General features: G+C 34.4%; 1 protein-coding gene across 6 annotated transcripts in view; it reads left to right on the plus strand.

The window, feature by feature from the left end:
• LOC144968879 (phosphatidylinositol 4-kinase alpha-like) overlaps positions 1–21,310 on the plus strand; it is a 110,597-nt gene that overhangs the window by 78,588 nt on the left and 10,699 nt on the right. For 2 of the 6 annotated variants that reach the window (XM_078907694.1, XM_078907696.1), the window contains 12 exons: positions 177–561; positions 1,078–1,221; positions 2,499–2,543; positions 10,922–10,999; positions 14,776–14,858; positions 15,350–15,531; positions 16,441–16,573; positions 17,499–17,624; positions 18,281–18,334; positions 19,355–19,475; positions 20,074–20,203; positions 21,172–21,310. The exon at positions 21,172–21,310 is cut by the window's right edge and continues 5 nt beyond it. In XM_078907694.1, the coding sequence (XP_078763820.1) occupies positions 177–561; positions 1,078–1,221; positions 2,499–2,543; positions 10,922–10,999; positions 14,776–14,858; positions 15,350–15,531; positions 16,441–16,573; positions 17,499–17,624; positions 18,281–18,334; positions 19,355–19,475; positions 20,074–20,203; positions 21,172–21,310 (1,620 nt within the window). The remainder of the gene's footprint in view (positions 1–176; positions 562–1,077; positions 1,222–2,498; positions 2,544–10,921; positions 11,000–14,775; positions 14,859–15,349; positions 15,532–16,440; positions 16,574–17,498; positions 17,625–18,280; positions 18,335–19,354; positions 19,476–20,073; positions 20,204–21,171) is intronic. The other 4 variants (XM_078907695.1, XM_078907698.1, XM_078907697.1 and 1 more) reach the window with 2 other exon arrangements.

A 21,310-nucleotide genomic window follows, 5' to 3' on the forward strand; every position in this document is an offset into this window, starting at 1 on the left:
CTCATTGAAAAATAATGTACTCATCTCAACAGTCCAAGTTAGAAAATATTCATGTCTGTAAATGTTTCTTTATGATACAAAAAAATAATTTTTGTAAAAGATAAAATATTATTGTGCCTTTTGTTCTACTCTTCATATTTATAGTAAATGATATGATTTGGAATGTTTTTGCACAGTTTCTACAAGAGAGAGTAGAGATTGCCAAATACAGTGACAACACTCAGATTCAGATCTTCTTGTCACTACTCAACAAGTCCTTATCCGTGACAGTGGGAAGGAACCCCAGCATTATATCCCGCCACCCGGCTGCCACGGGGCCTCGGTTCCGTCTCCTGTCAATGGGTCTATCCCTCCTCCAAGGAGATTTCTTGCCCAATACACCCTGTAAGACTGTACTAAGGGAGAGAATCTATGCTGCTACTCTAGACTTTTTCTGTGGTCCAGTCATTACTCCCTGTCAGCAGTCTTACGAGCTGAGGGAAGATATCACACTTTTGATTGGCTACTGGCAAAAAATGCATTATGACAAGAAGCACCTATCTGCCAATATGGTGCCTCTCGGTAGGTCTTACTTCATTTACGTTCTGATTCTTGGCTTTCACAAACCCATGATACCATTACAATCTGCTCTTTACATTGATAGCAGTCGGTATGTGAAACAGTGCTAAAGAAAGTAGATAGAAAAATGCAATAAAGAATCATCTAAAAAAATAAAAATCAACCTTCCTTTTCTCGGAATCAAACTTCAGACCTTCTAATTACCAATCAACATTTAGCATTAAAAATGTGTTGCTTTCATGTGCAATGTGTCTATGTTCTCCATGATTTACATTTTATAAGTTTTTATCTTGACGAATTGCCTCATGTCAATAAATTTCTTCTTTAATTTTAAATGCCTGACTTTACCTCAGGATCAAATTAACAAGGGGAAATCTCTCTGGTTAAATCAGTCCCAATCTAGATTTTTGCAACACTTTATTTAATTATTTTTCTTCTATGTTTGGGCTCTTGTTAGTTAGTTCTCTTTTTAAATTACAATTTGTATGAAATAATTCCATATATTCTATATTGACACAGGAGATTCCATTGAACATAACGGTAACCACACTACATCCAACACCAACATGAGTTCCATGTCTGGCCATTCAGAGCTCAAATTCCAGTCGGGATGGATGAACACACTCAACAGTAACTCATCTGTTTATTCCAAGAGATCTGCCAGTAAGTTATTCTTGTCATCATCATCATCATCATCATCATCATCTTATTATTGTGGTCGTTGTATCTTATGCAAACTCTTTATTATCACTTTTTATCCATGTCTTCTCTTAAAATATAAGATTATATTTTATCAAATTTGTACAAAAAATGGTATTTCAGGCTTACCGCTGAATCACAAAGATTCTTGATTGTTGTTTATTCAAACACAAAGAAGGTTTTTTTCAGCTGAAGATTTGAAAAAGTTTGTATGAAACAGTGCCAGACAAAGCAGAGAGAAAAATACAACAAAAAAACTTCCCAAAAAATCTGCTTTCTTCGACTGGGAATCAAACCTCAGACTTCCAGATTACTGGTCATACATGCTACCATTACACCACAGAGGTTACCCAATAGTTGGGACATCCTCGTCCTCTCGTGTTCAATGTTTGTGTTTTATGATGTGGGGAGGGTTCACAGTGGAATCGTGTACCCTGGTGAAGAATATAGACATTAAATCGTCGCAACTATTGGATAACCACTGTGGTCTAATGGTAGCACATCTGACCAGCAATCAGGATGTTTGAGGTTCAATCCCCAGTCAGGCAGGCTGATTTTTGGGTATTTTGTTCCTTTTGTATTTTTCTCTCCGCTTTCTCTGTCACTGTTTCATACACATCTTTTCAGATCTTAAATCTTACATCATTACACTTTTTAATTTTTCACTTTGTTTTTTCAGCTCCTCCCTCTCTTTCTTTATTACAGAGTTTAGATATTATATGATTTAGAACTTAATTGCCTTACAATTTGTCTGAGAGGCTTTAACGCCAGATAATATATTATCACTGAAGTACATCAATGTGTTGAATGTAAAGGACGATAAATTACACACTTTCCAATAAAATCTTCATTGTTGATTTGTGGTTTTTTTTCTTTCGATGAAAAAAAATGCTATTCTTCTAGCTGATTCCGCTTTGTTATAATATACTCAATTATTTATTTTATATCCATTGGTTTTTGTTATATTAATTTCCAACTGACAAACTTTTAGGACACTTAGAAAATTTTTTTATGCATTAGGTGTTTTAACTCCAATTTCTTGATTTATTTTAGTCTTGTGTTTATCAACAATTTTATTGATGATTACAGTAAACGAGCCAATGAAATTAACCGTGAAGCACAAATTTTCCACACCACCTGTAAGTTTTTACAACATTTTAATGATGGTGAATATTTAAGATGGTGATTTTGAGATGTGTGGTGTTTAACAACCTCCTCTAATGTTCTGTTTTATTTCACAGCTTCTGCCAGTCGAAGTGACCATGAATTTGGTGACACACTTAAAGGTGGATTGTTGCACTATTGATACCGATGCATGCTTTCATAATACACTTCCTCTTATCCCGCCAATCCTTCACTCTTATGGCTTCCTTCTTTGGTTAAGAAGAACTTTTGGCTTGGTTTATACCCAGTTCCAGTAGAATGCCGTTTCTCAATTATTTAAAATGTTCATTCTGGTTATGGATTTGGTTTATCTTCTCCAGTGATATTTTGTTTTAGTGCAGTGGTCATCGCCTGATAACCCATTTCTTGAGTGACAACAATAGCAATTTATAAGCCAGGTTGGGTAATGAGGCACAAGTAGATGTAGGAGGCTTAGACTTGAATGTAACGTACGGATCAACTATTCAATCCCACCACATCTAAGCACCTCTATTTTCTATGTTCCAAAAAGAACTGGAGCAAATGACAAAACCATCAGTTTTATTTGACATTTGATGAAACTTATCCTGACCATAGCTTTGAAATGAGTCTTTGCTGAAATATTTCAGGAGGTATTAGTAGGACAAAAAACGTCAGAAGAAATCATTTGGCAATTATTAAGTATTTTAAGTGATCAATGATAAATAAAATACTGTCAGTTTTATAAGTTTTTTTAACTGCACAACTAGCACTCCCATCGGTATCTTTTTTCTTTTGGATGACAAAAACTCTATTTCAAATTCCATTATATATTCTGATCTATTTCAGTGAGTAAAACAACGTTTGACTTATCAAAACTCAACTCTATCCCATATCAACACAGTGACCACAAAATGCTTAATTTCCATCACTTAGACACAATTTGTTTTAGATGCATTGAAATAATTCCTCCCACACAGGCCATCTCTTCAAACTATTCAAATCTTATTCAAAATATTGCGACAAACTGCTCAGCTTTTTAGTAGGTCAAACCAATCAACTCGGTTGAAATGGCAATTCAAAACATTCAAGATCAGTTTTAATGTAAATATCTAATTATGCATCAAAATGTTGATCTTCTTGTTAATAATAATAATAATATGCACACTTATGTAACGCCAACATCTCATGCAATAGCTCTAGGCGAAATGGATAAACTATATGAAATTGTATACATAACACCGTGACACCATGTTATATCAATTAAAACAATTTTTCTTATATCCTGATTAACGTATTTTTGAGTTGAGCTGTTTGTACCTGGACATTTGATATGTTAAATGATGAAATATTGAAGTGAAGTGAAAGACACAAACTTTGTATTTGTGTGATTAATGTGACAAATGAAAGACATTGTCAAGAGTTGACTAAGATGTGAAAAAGCAAATCTAAATGTTTGATGGTCTCTAACATGAAGACATGTTTCTGAGAACAAAATATGGATGCAGATGGATGGTTTTGTTAGACAACCTGATTATAATAATGTTGCTTCCTTATGATTTTGATGAAAAATTAAATGCTTTTAAAGCATGCTATTGATCGAAGATATGGGAGGTTCAATGGGTTTGGATTTTATGAACAGTAATAATGAATCTTATGTTACACAAAGGAAAGGAGTAGTGAGATATTAAACAAAGTGGGTTATAAGGAGATGACATTAATAGGCCGTGACCACTGTAATTTGGCTTGGGCTGGGTTTTGGTGAATATGAACACAGTCATTATCCCAATGGATTTTGTAAGATAGAATGCCAAGTTAGGCAGATGGATCAATCTTCTTTAAAAAAGAATATCCAAAATAAAATTTTTAAAAATAATTAAATAAAAGAAAGGATTACATTTTGTCATTTTTAATTGTAAAGAAGTTATTATAAGGAATGTCAAGTGAGATTTTTCATAGCATGTTTTTTAAAATTTATTATTTATTTTGTTCTCATACGATGGAACACCTTATATAATTGGCCCCAGCCTAAAGAGGCCACATACATTCTGATTTTGCCCACACATGCTCCATCCATCCCTATGCTGTCCTGTCATAGCACACCAAAAACATAGTGTTTTTATCTTGGTGCAGTGTGCTGCCATGGTATAATTGTTGCATAATATCCCTTTCTAAAGTTGGATACAAAAACATAATATCTTGGTTTGTATTATACTGTATCTTATTAGAATAGCCTTTACTCTTAAATTTTTCACAAACACTCTTTTGTGCAGTATGTATTATAAAATCCAAAGTGTTTTGTTTTATCCACTAAACCATGAAATCGGTGAATAGTAAGGATGGATGTAGAAAAATATTTGACATTATGTACTAATGTAAAACCACAAAGGATTAAGTAATTAGGTCAACAAATATTAAATAACAATGATATTCAAACAATTGATTATGTACGAAACAATAATGTTAAACCTCCCCAACCTCAAACCACTACAAGATAAAATGTGATACAGCTTTCTCCCCACATTACCACTGCCAAATCAAACAGCTAGCCTGCTACTCCCTCAATTCCCAAAGCACTAAATAAAAAGATCTGAGAGTTTATCAATGACAAGACGGTTGCAAAATGCATTTTGGAGTATCGAGTTTTAATCCTGTAAAGAAAATTGTTTTTGGATAAATGTATAATTTCACTCTCGCTTCATTGGGACACTGTTGTTGAAAGATCTATTTCAATTTCAATTTTATTATTGTTTTCAGGCTGATGCCAATAGTGCCAAATTAATTTTATACAACTCTTTGTAAAGTCATACAAGAATGTGATTTTTAAAAATAGTACGTGCAATTAAAATAATAAACATTGGCTGCCTCCCCCTCTGCCTCTTGCCCCTCTCACAAAACACTACCAGATCAAAGAAAACCTCGAGACCTTAACATTCCCAGAACTGTGAAGAGATCAAACTCTTCCCACGTCTAGGAGTCTGTCTCGGTGATGACGGTGATGCATGCACAGCATTCAATGCTCAGTTAGTTGCATTACCAATTTATGTCAGGGCCATGGGTTCGATTCCTATTTAGAAAATCGTCACCATTTGGAGGAAATGGTGTTAGAATAGCTACATTTTTATCCCAATTTCTTTAGCCAATCAAGTGGTTGGAAACAAATTTATCATATTATTATTAACTCCCACATAGTTTGAATCCAATTATTCCCACATAGTTTGAATCCAATTACTCCCACATAGTTTGAATCCAATTACTCCCACATAGTTTGAATCCAATTACTCCCACATAGTTTGAATCCAATAACTCCCACATAGTTTGAATCCAATTACTCCCACATAGTTTGAATCCAATTACTCCCACATAGTTTGAATCCAATAACTCCCACATAGTTTGAATCCAATTACTCCCACATAGTTTGAATCCAATTACTCCCACATAGTTTGAATCCAATAACTCCCACATAGTTTGAATCCAATTACTCCCACATCGTTTGAATCCAATTACTCCCACATAGTTTGAATCCAATTACTCCCACATAGTTTGAATCCAATAACTCCCACATAGTTTGAATCCAATTACTCCCACATAGTTTGAATCCAATTACTCCCACATAGTTTGATCAATTACTCCCACATAGTTTGAATCCAATTACTCCCACATAGTTTGAATCCAATTACTCCCACATAGTTTGAATCCAATTATTGAGATTAAATGTTAAGGTACCGTGTCGTTTGTTTTTATACATCCATATTAAATTATTCAGACTCTCAAACTGGTAATAAAAATATTTCCAAGGTAATAAAAATATTTCCAATTTAAACAATTTTTCATGTAGAAATATTGTTCAGTATCAATCATATTGTAAATTTTCTGCTGATCTTCAATCAAATAAAAAATAAATTTCCAAAAATATAGAAAAAAATATTTCCCCACCACTTCCTCTGAATTTGGTATTAAAATGAAACCGATGTATTGATAAAGGTTAATTTCTAATCTCCTTGATTTTGAAAATTAACCATGGTATTTGGCATCAAACCTATTGTACGTTTGATGCTGATCATGAATCTGAAGTCAAAACAGCGAAAATCGAAAAATTAATCGAAAAGAAGTTGACCACTCTTTTATGGGTCACACTTTTCAACAAAGGGACAGAGGTTGAAATATTAGGAGCAGCCAGAAAATCTGGTGTCGGCCATGGACTGGTAGAAACCCCAGTGATTTTCATGGACTGGTAGAAACCCCGGTGATTTTCATGGACTGGTAGAAACCCCAGTGATTTTCATGGACTGGTAGAAACCCCAGTGATTTTCATGGACTGGTAGAAACCCCGGTGATTTTCATAGACTGGTAGAAACCCCAGTGATTTTCATGGACTGGTAGAAACCCCAGTGATTTTCATGGACTGGTAGAAACCCCAGTGATTTTCATGGACTGGTAGAAACCCCAGTGATTTTCATAGACTGGTAGAAACCCCAGTGATTTTCATCACATAGACTCAGACTTTTCTCCATTTATACCAGGGTCTGGATGGAACATGTGTGGCCGCATGATCATCTCCTTGCCTTCTCCTTTGATTGCTTTGAGAATTTAAGTGATAATGATAAATTTAAGCTCTTGTGGACATCTTAAAATACAGAAATCCTTTCTCTTTTTTGTCCCTTCTTCTCCATTGTGTTTGATTTAAGTTGTTTCAATTAGTGAAGAGAAACAAAGACTATCATGTCTACCTTGTGTAGAAATTGATGAGGTGATCTTTGTTATTAACTGTCTCAGTTGTTTTTTTTTCTTTTCAAATTCCCTCGTCTTCAGTTTTATTGCTTTTTCATAGCTCTGGAAATCGCTATTATATGCAGATTTCTTCCTTCTAAAACAAATTTCAGAAAAATTCCTATTTATTGAGTTGTGAATCTCATCGCAATATAGTCATCAGAAGTTGACAATAAACCCAGAATTGATTGTTATTTATCAATTTTTTTTTAAATGATCAGGGGGAGATAATCCCTTGGATCCAATGTCAACCTTTCCTGCTATAACGATCATGTTTTATTTTATTCCCAGCCGGGATTTTGTTTGGATTTTATCTCACTTGACTTATTTGAAACCATTTTGGTTTCAGCCATTTCTAATATATTTTGGGATTATTTTTGTTTTTTTGTTTTGTTTTTAATTTTACTTTGGATTGTTTGAGGTTTTAATTTTTTGTTTCGTTTTATTTTTTGTTGTTTTTTTTTTTTGTTTGTCGGTTCTGTTTTTTTGTTTTTTGTTTGTTTTTTTTTGTATAGAGGGAGGGGCTGACATTATAATTTAGTTTTGATATTTATGTCAGCTCGATGCAACAGATAATGATTTAAAAAAAAAAAAGGATAATAAAGTATTACAAAAATAAGTTGTTTCAATTACTTTCCAAAAGAAACAACTGAAATAGAAATAAGAACATTTATATAACACATTTCCACAGTTGACCATGCTCATTGTGCTTCCCAATCTTTGATATAATCCTTCAGTGCTACAAGAAACCAGATTTCCATTTCTGCTTAACATCCCTCAGTGTCTTTCACGATAACAGTATTTGTATTGATAATGATAATAATAGTAACTGAAATAAAAGTAAAAAATGTATAAATTGTGCGGCTGTGTGGTTTAAGGGTATGACACTCGCTTTTGGATTGGAAGGTCCTACGAAAAGGCTCTTTACTCACATTTTCTCACGTACTTGGGTGTGAAATGAGTACCTGACCATTAACAGTGTTGTCTCTGTCCGAAAAAAAATTGTACTATCACCTACTAGGCGTCATATCTCATTCTATTCTAAATGTTGCTGTTGGTCAAGCACCCTTTGTAAAACTCTTTGAGCACATTTAGTGAATATTGACTATATAAAAGCACAAGTTTTTTTGTGGTTTTATTTTTTTTTTGGTTGTAATTGGGGCATATAGATTGTAATGTATAGAGCTGTTATTATATGAAATAGGTCCAATATAAATGATTTCCATTATTATTAATAATGATAGTAATGATAATAATAATAATAATAATAATAATAATAATAATAATAATAATAATAATAATAATAATAATAATAATAATAATAATAATAATAATGATTATGATGATGATGATAATAATGATTTTAAAATAATAATAATAAAAATAATAATAATAATAATAATAATAATAATAATAATAATAATAATAATAATAATAATAATAATAATAATGAAAATAATAGTAGAAATAATAAAGATATGAAACTTTCTCCCTTAAAAAAAATATGTAGAGGTTTGTTGAATTTGCCGACAATGCTTGGTCGGTAATGGTATAGATGTAGCTAATGATTTTGTTGTTCATACATATTACTAAAATATTAAAATCATGGTCTCATCATTCTGTTTTAAACATGGGAAAACGGACTATTGTTGTTTATCTGTTGAGGTGTTTTGTCAAATACACATTTTAAGAAACAATCTGAAAATGGAAATTATGTTTTAACTGGCTTCCAGTGGGAATCAATGAAGAAGGTCTCTCAGTCTCACATCACATACGTAGCCAGGTCGTTTATAATCTTTGATTTTTAAAATTTAGTCTTTACATCTAAAAGGCCCATTGAGAGGGAGAGGAAAAATTCAATAATCAAAATGTGCATCTGCTGCATGAATCAAGTCTTGAGACCAGAGTGATCTAGCGTGGAAAATGTGTCTCAATTATTATTTAATCTCACTTGAGAAAGGAGTGATCTAGCGTGGAAAATGTGTCTCAATTATTAATGAGTCTCACTTGAGAAAGGAGTGATCTAGCGTGGAAAATGTGTCTCAATTATTAATTAATCTCACTTGAGAAAGGAGTGATCTAGCGTGAAAAATGTCTCAATTATTAATTAATCTCACTTGAGAAAGGAGTGATCTAGCGTGGAAAATGTGTCTCAATTAGTAATTAGTCTCACTCCATTTGTCTTTTGAATCCAGTGCCAAGTTTTAATTTAGGGTTTTGTGATCCACTGATCATTTCATGGACACACCATGTATTCCTCCCAATCAGTGACTTCTTAAATGTCATTCAGGTGTTGGATTCCCAAAAATTAAACCTACATGTCTTGCTGTATAAAACTTAACAGTCCTTGAATAAAATAGATGCTTCACATTCTCCATCTTACAATCAATGTACATTTTATAGAATTTATTTGAATGATAGGGTTCTTTTGTTTATATTTTGTTTTTAACTGTTAGTGGGTTTCATATGTTCTGTTTAGTTTTTCTTTCTAAAGTTTTTGCTTTTTAGTACAAGATTGTGGTTAAAAAATTTTTGTGTGTAATGTTAAGTTTTGTTTTTGGTTTTTTTTTGGTTTGTTTTTTTTAAACTATCAGTTTGTGTCCATTTATGAAAATTGGAAGCATTCTTAGATACATTTTGCTGCTTTCGTTCTGCATGTTTTGGATATTTTTTTTGGATTGAATGTGTATATATCTATTTTTGGTACTGCATCTACCACTATAAATCAAATTCACTTTTGACTTGTCGCTGCCAAAAACATGCTATCAAGCACACTGACATAACATATTTTTGTGTTTCGGTCAGATTTTTTTTTCTGTAACCATTGGTAAATTAAGATGATTCTCAACTCATGAATTTTTTTAAAACCCAAGGCATTGAGAGAGAAGTTTGTGTTCCTGTGTCGTTAAATCAGGCTCAGATTTAAGAATTTTTGACAAATTCAGGGTCATCTTAATTCATATAAAGTTAAAGTAAAAACTGTCATGCCAAAATGAAAAATATTGGTATCATGTCCGTGTAAGTGGCCGAAATGTTTCAAAATTTACATCCCACATTTCAGACTTTTTATATCAGAGAACGTTGATACTTTGGCCCTTGTGCGTATGCCATTGTCTTATGCTGTCAGGCCTACCAGTTTTTCACCCAGTGACTGATGGTAGGACTGGAAAATGGGAGAACGATCCCAGATTCGAGAGAAATATTTGAAAAGATGTTTATGATGCAATGCCAGATTAAGTAAAAAATTCTCCAAAAGTTGCTAGTTGCTCTGGTCATGTTGTTTTCTCGTTTAAAAATTCTTTCCAAATTAATTTTTAAAGATTAAATATACTAAAAAAAATCAATTAGCTTAGTCTGAACTTCTGATGTTCTTGGCATGCATGTACATTTGTGACAATACACAGATTAGGCAAGCTGTTATGATATTGAATAGGTGCAGTATAAATGATTTTCATTATTAAGTTGGTAGAAAAAACATTTTTCATTCAAACAAATTGTTTTAGTCTTTTTAAACCAATACAAGAAACAAAAAAGTACTTATTCTGGCAGTGTATCAGTCACAGCTTTTCTACTTTCACTTTCATGACGATAATTCTATGGTTTGTTTTATTTCACGACGATAATTCTATGGTTGTTTTATTTCACGACGATAATTCTATGTTTTTAAAAATTTCAATAGGTATTAGCATATTTTTTTATATTCTTAATATGTTTAGTATGTGATTACATTTCAAATGACACAGGATTGATAAGTTGTTGTCTCATCCCATAGTCGTAGGGGTTGGTGGTCAAAGACACTCAGTGGTGTATGGAATTCACGGCCATTTTGAAACAAAGGACATTCCCTTGGGCAAGTAACTCAAGCATGAGTTTGTCGATACGTCAAAGATCCTTCATTTGATATTGTTGTTTTATTTTCAAGCACGGTCTCCCATTTTTTTGTTTCATTTTTTTTTTTTTGTTGGAATTGGTTTAGATTGACTAAAACCTTGTGGCACAGCCCCAGATCTGGTTTATCCTTGTACAGTAGATTTGTGTGTTGGACATGTGGGTATTTTGTCCAATCATTGGAACAGAGTGTTGGGAATTCCATCATCATCATCGTCATCGTTCTTTAGTATTTGGCACAATCCACTCAATGTTACATTGTTTTGGAAATTTGGACGCAATCCAACATTATATTGGAAATTTGGACACAATCCAACATTATATTGGAAATTTGGACGTAATCCAACATTATATTGGAAATTTGGACGTAATCCAATCTGTTACATAATATTGGAAATTTGGGCTTAATCCAATCTGTTACATTATATTGGAGATTTGGGCTTAATCCAATCTGTTACATTATATTGGAAATTTGGACGTAATCCAATCTGTTACATTATATTGGAGATTTGGGCTTAATCCAATCTGTTACATGATATTGGAAATTTGGCCTTAATCCAATCTGTTACATTATATTGGAGATTTGGGCTTAATCCAATCTGTTACATAATATTGGAAATTTGGACGTAATCCAATCTGTTACATTATATTGGAGATTTGGGCTTAATCCAATCTGTTACATAATATTGGAAATTTGGGCTTAATCCAAAATGTTACATTATATTGGAGGTTTGGGCTTAATCCAATCTGTTACATCATATTGGAAATTTGGGCTTAATCCAATCTTACATTATATTGGAGATTTGGGCTTAATCCAATCTGTTACATTATATTGGAAATTTGGACGTACTCCAATCTGTTATATTATATTGGAAATTTGGGCTTAATCCAATCTGTTACATTATATTGGAAATTTTGCCACACTGTCTAATCAATGTAACATGTTGGATATGTGGACTTGTTGGTCATACTCCAAGTAATATCGCATCATGTTAAAAATTTGGACACATTTTGTTACAATGTAACAATTGAAGATAAACATTATTGCTAGTATTTATCTATTTATCTCATAACATTCAATCTAATGATGTGACCATGTTTTGGGTTGTTTTTTTTAATTGTCTCCTTCGGTTATGCATGGGACTGTTTTATAATAAGTAAAATATAGTTATGCTTGCTCTGATTTATAATGAGATAATGTTCATATGTAATGTAATCTAATATTAAAATGAATTCCTAACACATTTGTTAATCCCTCCCTTCCCCCCCCCCCCCCCCCTTTCCCCTCCTTTTTTTATGGTCAAGTTGTTGTTGATGAGTGTCTGTTTTATTTTTGTTTTTTCTTTAAACACATCCTTTTTATTTAAATTCAAGACCCTTTACTTTACTCAAGTGTCACAGTTCTTCGTGTAAACTCATGTAACAAATCTCTGTGTATATATATATATATATATATATATATATGTGACATTGTCAATCTATGCAATTGTTATAGAATTTATTGTTGTCAACCCCTTTGATTATTTATAATGCTTTTTTAAAATGAAAGTTTGACTAATTTCATAGCACAGTTTCCATGGGTTTTTTACGATAGCCCCAGCTGGCCATATGGAACGACTTTTCCATTTCAAACTCTGCCAGTTACTTGTCAAGGTACCTTCTTTTTACAACCACTTTTACAATATCCGTCACTGCCTAAAGACCTGTACTCATTGATTCCCTCGTTGATTGGGGTAATGTATGTTAAATGTCTCATCCAAGGACATAATGCTGGGGCCAAAGTTTACGATTCATTTTCACCCATCCAGTCACAGACCTCGTTCAGCATCGATTTTAATACAAGACACGGATTGTATCACTGAGCCACAGACATGACATGTGACATGAAATTGGTGTGTGTCTGTTTGAGAGGGGATGCAGGATCACAGCATATCCATTTACCGTCGTAGCCAACCATTATCAAAATCATGGCCCGTGGTATTGAAATTAGAATGAATGGCAAAGTGATGAGGATAAGCAGAGAGGTGTCAATTATAGAGTGTGTGAGTGGCTGTCATATTGTATACACACACTTGAAGTGCAGACAGATACACACATACATAACTTTCAATGTTGTATACACACACTTGAAGTGCAGACAAGATACACACATACATAACTTTCAATGTTGTATACACACACTTGAAGTGCAGACAGATACACACATACATAACTTTCAATGTCACTAATTCATCCATGGCAGAAATCACCGGTCACATTGAAAAGAAACCTAAAATTAATCTTCTTTTCTTTTCTTTTTTATTACATTGGCTGGGTGAAATTAGTTGGAGGAATCCGTGTTATAGGTTGAAATAAGTTTGAGGAAGGAATGGAATGATAACAAGGAATAATAGGGAAAAAATTCAAGACATTCGAATGAGTTCGAGGACACCATGAGTAACTATCCTTTATCTTGTGTGTGTATCATCTTTAACTTGACGTTGATTTGCACTTAATGATGTGTTGCAATCACCGATAAAACTCTTAACATTAGGAGTAAATTAAACATATCATGTTACCTGTGTTTTGGGGTTACGCAGAGACGGTGATTTTAAATGCATGAAATGGTACAACTCATTTGATGTGAAGTTTTAGATTAGAGGATGTCATATCGTTATCTTCAACATCATCATGGTCATCATCTTACCTATTACCAGTAGATTATTATTCATGCAAACTGTAATTAAGTCATGCCTGCCTTTTTTTCTGTTCAACTTTATTGATAGGGAAATTTGGTGACAATTACGGACTTATGGAACTGGGAGAAACATTACTGATTTTGATTTCACAGCAATTTGATTGCGGTGTTAGAGAAAATAATTAATTTTCCTAAATTACCATGTTGTGAAGAGAGAAAAAAAAATTCTCTTCTGGCTATAAAGGCTACCACTCCGTTTTATGCCCATGATATTGCTATGTAGTTGTTTTCTCGTCATGATGGCCATTAACAACAGCAAAAGGATCACCCGCATGCCACAATAAAACTTTGATGCCCTCTCGGCCTAGCTGCGTTGTTTGCATGGGATATGTGACGTTACCAACTCGACACAAAAATTTTATGTATAACAGTTTGTATGTAACATATTTTATTTGTTTAATATTACAGAAATTTTACCATTTATTACTGTTGAATTTTGTGTTGGTTACTGATTTTGAAATATTCAAGTAGGCAGGTATCGTTATACAGATGGTTGGCTGGGCTACTGGTAGGGTCTCTTCTATCTCCCTCTATCCTGGAAAGGTTTTGCTTAAGCATTGGCTGGTATATCGTGTTCTGAGGAAGCGCTCAGATGTGTGGTTTGAAAAATAAATGTTTTGTGTGTTGTATTTTTTTCAAGTGTATCAATGTCATTATTCTACAACATTCATTATTGTCGAGTTATCTCCCAAATCATCAATGGTGGATGGGGAGAAGGCATATTGGAGCTTTTAAAAATTAGAAACCGCATCATAGAAACTACATGGCAAGTTGGGGCACGGGATTGTCAAGGTATTGAAAACAAAAATGATTAAAGCACCTAAAAAAATAAGGGAGAGGAGAAAGAGTTAGGAATAAAATCAAAGATTGGGTAAAAACATTTTTTTAAAGATTACAAGAAAAGTTTAAAACTCACACCCTTTTTCACTCAAAAAAGAAAAAAAGAAAAAGAACAGAAACATAATATGGCTAGAAAGTAAAGTTTCTATAAATAATTGCAGGTACAGCTAGAAAGGGCCAAGTGACTGAGACGAATCTGGTCAAGGATTACATCAGGAAGAGAAACATTATTCTGTGTCTTGTGGTAAGTACGTACAAGTTTGGTAAATTATCATTCAAATATAAGACTTTATTTGGCTGTTTACACGACATGCAGTCGTCTTTACTTAGTTATATTATCATTATTGCTTATGAATGGTGTTTGTACATCAAGGCTTTTTTTGTATTAAATTAATCCACGTCTTGAGAGACATTCATTGTAAATTTCCAAAAATAAATACATAGATAAGTAAATATACACACACACACACACGCACACACACACACACACACATATATATATATATATATATATATATATATATATATATATATATATATATATATATATATATTATATATATGATAATATATATATATATATATGAGTAAACAGAGAATAAACCGAAGGTAGTCTTGGTCCCATTCTCAAGAGGAGAGATGTTCCAGTCGAGTATGTCCATCACCAACTTTTCTAAATTGAATCCAGAAGACAAATTTGGAAATTTGATTGGTCATCGTCTTTTTCATCTCCAGGCTAATGCTGTGGATACATTGATTACCTGGTACAACCCTCTCGAGAATCCAGACCAAAAACTAGAGGGAGAGGAGTTGATTTACACCTGGGCCAGGCACAATCTAACTGACAGACAGTGGAGGGACATTGCCAACTTTTCATGGGAGTTGTCCCCTTCTCTGGCTGTCTACTTACCCTTTAGGTGAGACTTTGTCCCCTTCTCTGGCTGTCTACTTACCCTTTAGGTAAGACTTTGTCCCCTTCTCTGGCTGTCTACTTACCCTTTAGGTGAGACTTTGCCCCTTCTCTGGCTGTCTACTTACCCTTTAGGTGAGACTTTGTCCCCTTCTCTGGCTGTCTACTTACCCTTTAGGTGAGACTTTGTCCCCTTCTCTGGCTGTCTACTTACCCTTTAGGTAAGACTTTGTCCCCTTCTCTGGCTGTCTACTTACCCTTTAGGTGAGACTTTGTCCCCTTCTCTGGCTGTCTACTTACCCTTTAGGTGAGACTTTGTCCCCTTCTCTGGCTGTCTACTTAACCTTTAGGTGAGACTTTGTCCCCTTCTCTGGCTGTCTACTTACCCTTTAGGTAAGACTTTGTCCCCTTCTCTGGCTGTCTACTTACCCTTTAGGTGAGACTTTGTCCCCTCTCTGGCTGTCTACTTACCCTTTAGGTGAGACTTTGTCCCCTTCTCTGGCTGTCTACTTACCCTTTAGGTGAGACTTTGTCCCCTTCTCTGGCTGTCTACTTACCCTTTAGCTGAGACTTTGTCCCCTTGTCTCGCTGTTTACTTACCCTTTAGGTAAGACTTTGTCCCCTTCTCAGACTGTCTACTTACCCTTTAGGTAAGACTTTGTCCCCTTCTCTGGCTGTCTACTTACCCTTTAGGTGAGACTTTGTCCCCTTCTCTGGCTGTCTACTTACCCTTTAGGTGATACTTTTTGTTTTGACATTGTGTTGCATTGAAAATTATTTGATTTTTAAGATGGAGCATAAACATTTATCAACAAAAATATGAATAGATGTGTATTTTTAAACACTTAAGAATTTGCAGACAAAAATTTGGATTATGCGATTAATATAAGGAAATTTTCACAACATACCATAACAGATTTAGAAGCTGTGAGACGTTGAAGAAAGAAATAACACGCCTGGTGTGTATCAACCCTGGTCGTGTTTCACACATTCCAGAGACTGTCAGTTTTCTGGTCACAGCAAATAGTGTGGAAAATGACGCCCCTGAGGTAGGTGGTTTCATATGACTTTATCCTTGTTGATAATTCGTTTTTAGGCTGAACAATGATATCATACTCTTTAAAAATTTTATTGGAAAACGTTTACTTTTACTCCATTTTCATATGTAGTCATTGAAAAACCCATAAGAGATTCTCATACAATGGGAAGAGACCAGTAGCAATTCCCCTTTTTCTCAAACTGGCCACAAGTCTCTGTCATATAAATTTCAGTGAAGAAAACTATACATTTGCTTATCAAATATGGACATAAACTATTATAAATCAAAAATTTTGAAAGGCTGTTAAAACTTTAAGATGTGTGGAAAATCACAGCAGTCTTAACACTTTGAGTAGAACAGATCAACCTTGACCTAACGTAGTGCTCGAACAAGAATGTTTTTAACCGATACTTAAAAAGATGACATTATTTCTTTCTCTCTGATTTGGCTGGATATGGATTTACATATTTTTAGGCAATAAACGAGCTATCATCAAAAATGTTTTGGGATTTTTTATTTGTATTTTTAACCGTACAGATTTGCTGGGAGATTTTAGGAGACAGTAATTTGTCTCTCTTTGAATGAGAATTGATAAGTGGGTGTGTGTGTGTGTGGGGGGGGGGGGGGGGGGGGGGGGGGGCAAGAATATTTAGACATTTAAAAAGTTGTAAAGACCTTGTACTCAATTCATGCTTAGGAAACCAGTACAAGGTTGTTAAATGGCAATACACCTCGAGATGCAGAATTTTGTAGTAACTGAATTTTTTTCAAATGTTCACCTGGCAACTGTAAGGAGTTACAATAATTGTTTTTGAACAACTCAAGACCCACTGCAAGTCCTACCTTCTCAGAGACTAAGTAAACTTCAGGACCATGGTCTTACGGCTCTTAAGGACTACAAATATATGTTGAGTATTTTCTCTTTGTTTTTCCAGCTTTCCCATATTGTGACATGGTCCAATGTATCTCCAGTCCTAGCCCTGTCTTATTTCTCACGTCAGTATCCGCCTCACCCACTCACAGCTCAGTACGCCATCAAGGTACTCAGAGCTCAACCACCGGTAAGAACTAATACAGATATATGAAAGGTTTTAGATACAAAGCCAGACAAATCAGAAAAAGTTTGTTGTTTCCATGTAGTGTAATACTGTTTCAGTTCCTTTTCAGGTAGCTCTGTGTTGTCATAATAATAATGATAATAATACATGGCATTTATATCGCGCATTTTCATCACTATGTGATGCTCAAAGCATGTTACAAATATATACATAAAAGTTACGTATATAAAACGTATACCACAATGATATCAATAGCAGCAGTGTACATTGAACAAGACTGGGAATGGTCGAAGTGAATGTTGAGTTGTCGATCTGTGTTGTTTTGGTCGATGACAGATGATGGTATCGATGTAGTGTTGGTTCCATCATAGGGAATGAAAACTGGGAGCTCTACCTCATACCCCAATTCTGAATTGGGTTACAAATGAAGAATCACGTCGTGACTGTGAGATAATCGTGGTATCCAATGTGAAAGACAAAACTTTTCTTGATGAGAGAGAGAGAGAGAGTGTGTGTGTGTGTGAGAGAGAGAGGAGAGAGAGAGAGTGTGTGTGAATGTGTGAGAGAGAGAGCATCAGATATTAAGTGAATTGTTAATGTTTAAAATAATAAAAATTGAAACTTGAAAACTGTTAAGTAAGTCTTTTTTTTTTCAATAGGAAGTGCTGCTGTTCTACATTCCCCAGATTGTACAGGCGTTGAGATATGACCCGGTGAGTAATGAGTGCTGTCTTGTTACATGTTACTTTGTTATAGTCTGTCGTTAAAATCTCTGTCATTACAGAATCGTCCAGGAAATGTTTTGAAGGTTATCAAAAGTAATCATAGATGGCAATTAGGTCAAATAGAATGAAAAGAAATACAAGGTTAGTTTCTCAAACAGGAATGTGTGGGATGTTGGTTTGTCCAATCACGGATGATGCTGATAGAAGAGGAGGATTGGTGCTTTCTTTTTTCTTTTCTTTTTTTTTATTTCTTTTTTTTTTTTTTGGTCTGTTTGTATTTATGTGCAACGATGGAATAGAGGGAGATGGTTAGTTGAATCACTAGGAATGCCTTGAATGTTGACAAGACTTAAGGATCATTTACGTCATGACAGTCACGATGGTTGTACTGGTGATTGCTGAGTGTTATAGTAGATAGAAGTAAGGTCTTGGACATGTGAGCACAAATTTTACTCGTTCTTAGGAAATATACATTTAATTTGTAGGTCTCCTGATAAAAAAGAGGAATGTTGTCTTTGTTTGAAATATTAAACCGTTGCCTGCTTAACAGGCTACTTGTCTTGTCCTTTGTAAATTGTTGAGCACCTGAATCATGGAGTTTACTGCTTATAAAAGCTATGTAAAGGCATTTATTTTTAATTAGTCAAAAGGAACCACATTTTCACAATAAAGATTGAATTAAAATACAACCTTTGTTTTCCCATTGTGAATGAATCTGTCTATCTCTATCTCCCTGTGCTCCGTGGTCAGTCACTGTGATCAAAGACTTGTGACAAGAGTTGAAATTGAAAGTCACATTTGACTTTGGTAGCATCTCAGTAGAAATTACACATTGGAGAAGAGAAACAGATAGAGAGGGGAGAGGAGGTAGAGAGAGAGAGAGAGAGAGAGAGAGAGAGAGAGAGAGAGAGAGAGAGAGAGAGAGAGAGAGACTTTTGTTCTCAAAAGTTTAGAGAAATAGGACAAGTTAGGAAATGAATCAATACAATTCCTTGTTGACCTTACCAGATGGGTTACATCACTGAGTTCATCATATGGGCAGCCCGGAAATCCCAGCTTTTGGCCCATCAACTCTTGTGGAACATGAAGACCAACATATTTCATGATGAGGAAGCCACACACAAAGACGGTATGGACTTGAACCACAACTTGGACTCTGTCTTCTTTTTTTTTTTAACTTTTTTAAAAGTATGAAAATAAAAAATGAAAATACTGAATCACTGTTGTTGAAAAACCTCTTAATCAGTCTCCGAGAAAAGAAGTACAGTATTCAGTATAAGTTGAAAAATGAATTTGAAAAATGCTAAGTCAGTGAAGGTATAATCCTTAAAAATGTTAAATCAGTTTTTAAAATAAGCATGGACAATGACAAATTTTTGTTAAAAATAAATATGAAAATACTAATACTATATACTAAATTTTTCATTTGAATGTGAAAAAGGCTAAATCTAATTCGATAATAACAATGAAAAATACCAAAGCAATGTTGATGTTGCAAAGGGGTTTTTAAAAATTGCTGTGCTCCACGTGTGGTACATGGATCAACTTTGTCGGATTGACATGAAGAATTTATCTGCCTGGTTGTCACAAACAGTGAATAGTATTTTGTCAACTTAACATTTGTCAATTTATTCTGAATGTTATTATTTCAACAATTTGTTTTGTTTGTTTTTACAAAATAACACAATTTGAACAAAGTTCTTTTGTCTTCGTTGTCTTTTCATCAGAACAAATTGGGGAAAAGCTGGAAGAAATGATTGCCAAAATTTCTCAGCAGCTGTCTGGGACAGCTCTCAAATTTTACCAAAGGGAGTTTGAGTTCTTTGGAGAAATCACCAATATATCAGGACAAATTCGGTCAGTTGCTTCACATGCAAAAGATCCATAAAATCTGTAGTTCATTCTAGGTTTTGTACAGTAGTGGAGGACATTTTACAGAGGATGGTTTTATGTTTTCCCTCTCAGAATTAAGAGATCCAGTCACCTGTTCACTGATTGATTAAAGGGTTCAGTAACCCCTCCCCCCTACCTCTGATGTACTCTACTTAGATCTGAAATCAGGTTGCTTTTTCTTAGCAAATGTCGTAGACAAAATACCAGGAATGTATTATCAATTTTTTAGAGTCTTAACCTGGAAGCCAAGTGGCCGAGTGGTTAAGGCATTGCACTGTGATCCGGAAGGTCCAGGGTTTGAGCCCCGCTTCAGGTACTTTCGTTTTTTTCCTTGGGCAAGATTGTTAACCCCCAGTTTGCTCACTTGGACAACATGGTTGATTCCTGTTGACATCTGACATCCTGGTTGATGGATGCCCAGGTGACAGTATCTTATGATGCCATGGTGGAAGGGTATAATTTTTTTTAACCTGGTAAACGTCCCTTTCCAAACTCACACCCATGTCATGTATATCTTCAGTTATGAAGTTACAACATGATAAGATTGTAATTTAGTGCTCCATCAATCGAGCTATCACTCTATATTTAGAATCTTAAAACTACCCATGTTTACTTTTCAGGCATGAAGTTGCGAATTTAAAGAATATATTCATTCAGTTTGGGGAAAGAGGATGTATATCTGGGTAGGAGCATGGAGAAAATCATATAGTCTGTGTGTATGTGTGTGTGTGTGTGTGAGAGAGAGAGAGAGAGAGAGAGAGAGAGAGAGAGAGAGAGAGAGAGAGAGAGAGAGAGAGAGAGAGAGTAAAAGATGCATAAACAAAAATACATAGTACTCAAGACAGCAATAGAGATTGTTGCCATCAAAATGGCATAAAATCCTTTATTAATCACAAAATACTTTAACCCAATTTCATTCCTTGCCAACCTAGACCCTTCCCAAAAGGGAAGGAGAGAAAGCAAGCATGCCTGGAGGCTTTGGCCAAGGTCAAACTCCAACAAGGTTGTTACCTCCCTTCCAATCCGGAGGCTCTAGTTTTGGAGATTGACTACAAGTCGGGTACACCCATG

Source organism: Berghia stephanieae, chromosome 3, assembly GCF_034508935.2.
Source record: "Berghia stephanieae isolate SIO BIC M18660-M18661 chromosome 3, UCSD_Bste_1.3, whole genome shotgun sequence".
NCBI classification, from domain to species: Eukaryota; Metazoa; Mollusca; class Gastropoda; order Nudibranchia; family Aeolidiidae; genus Berghia; species Berghia stephanieae.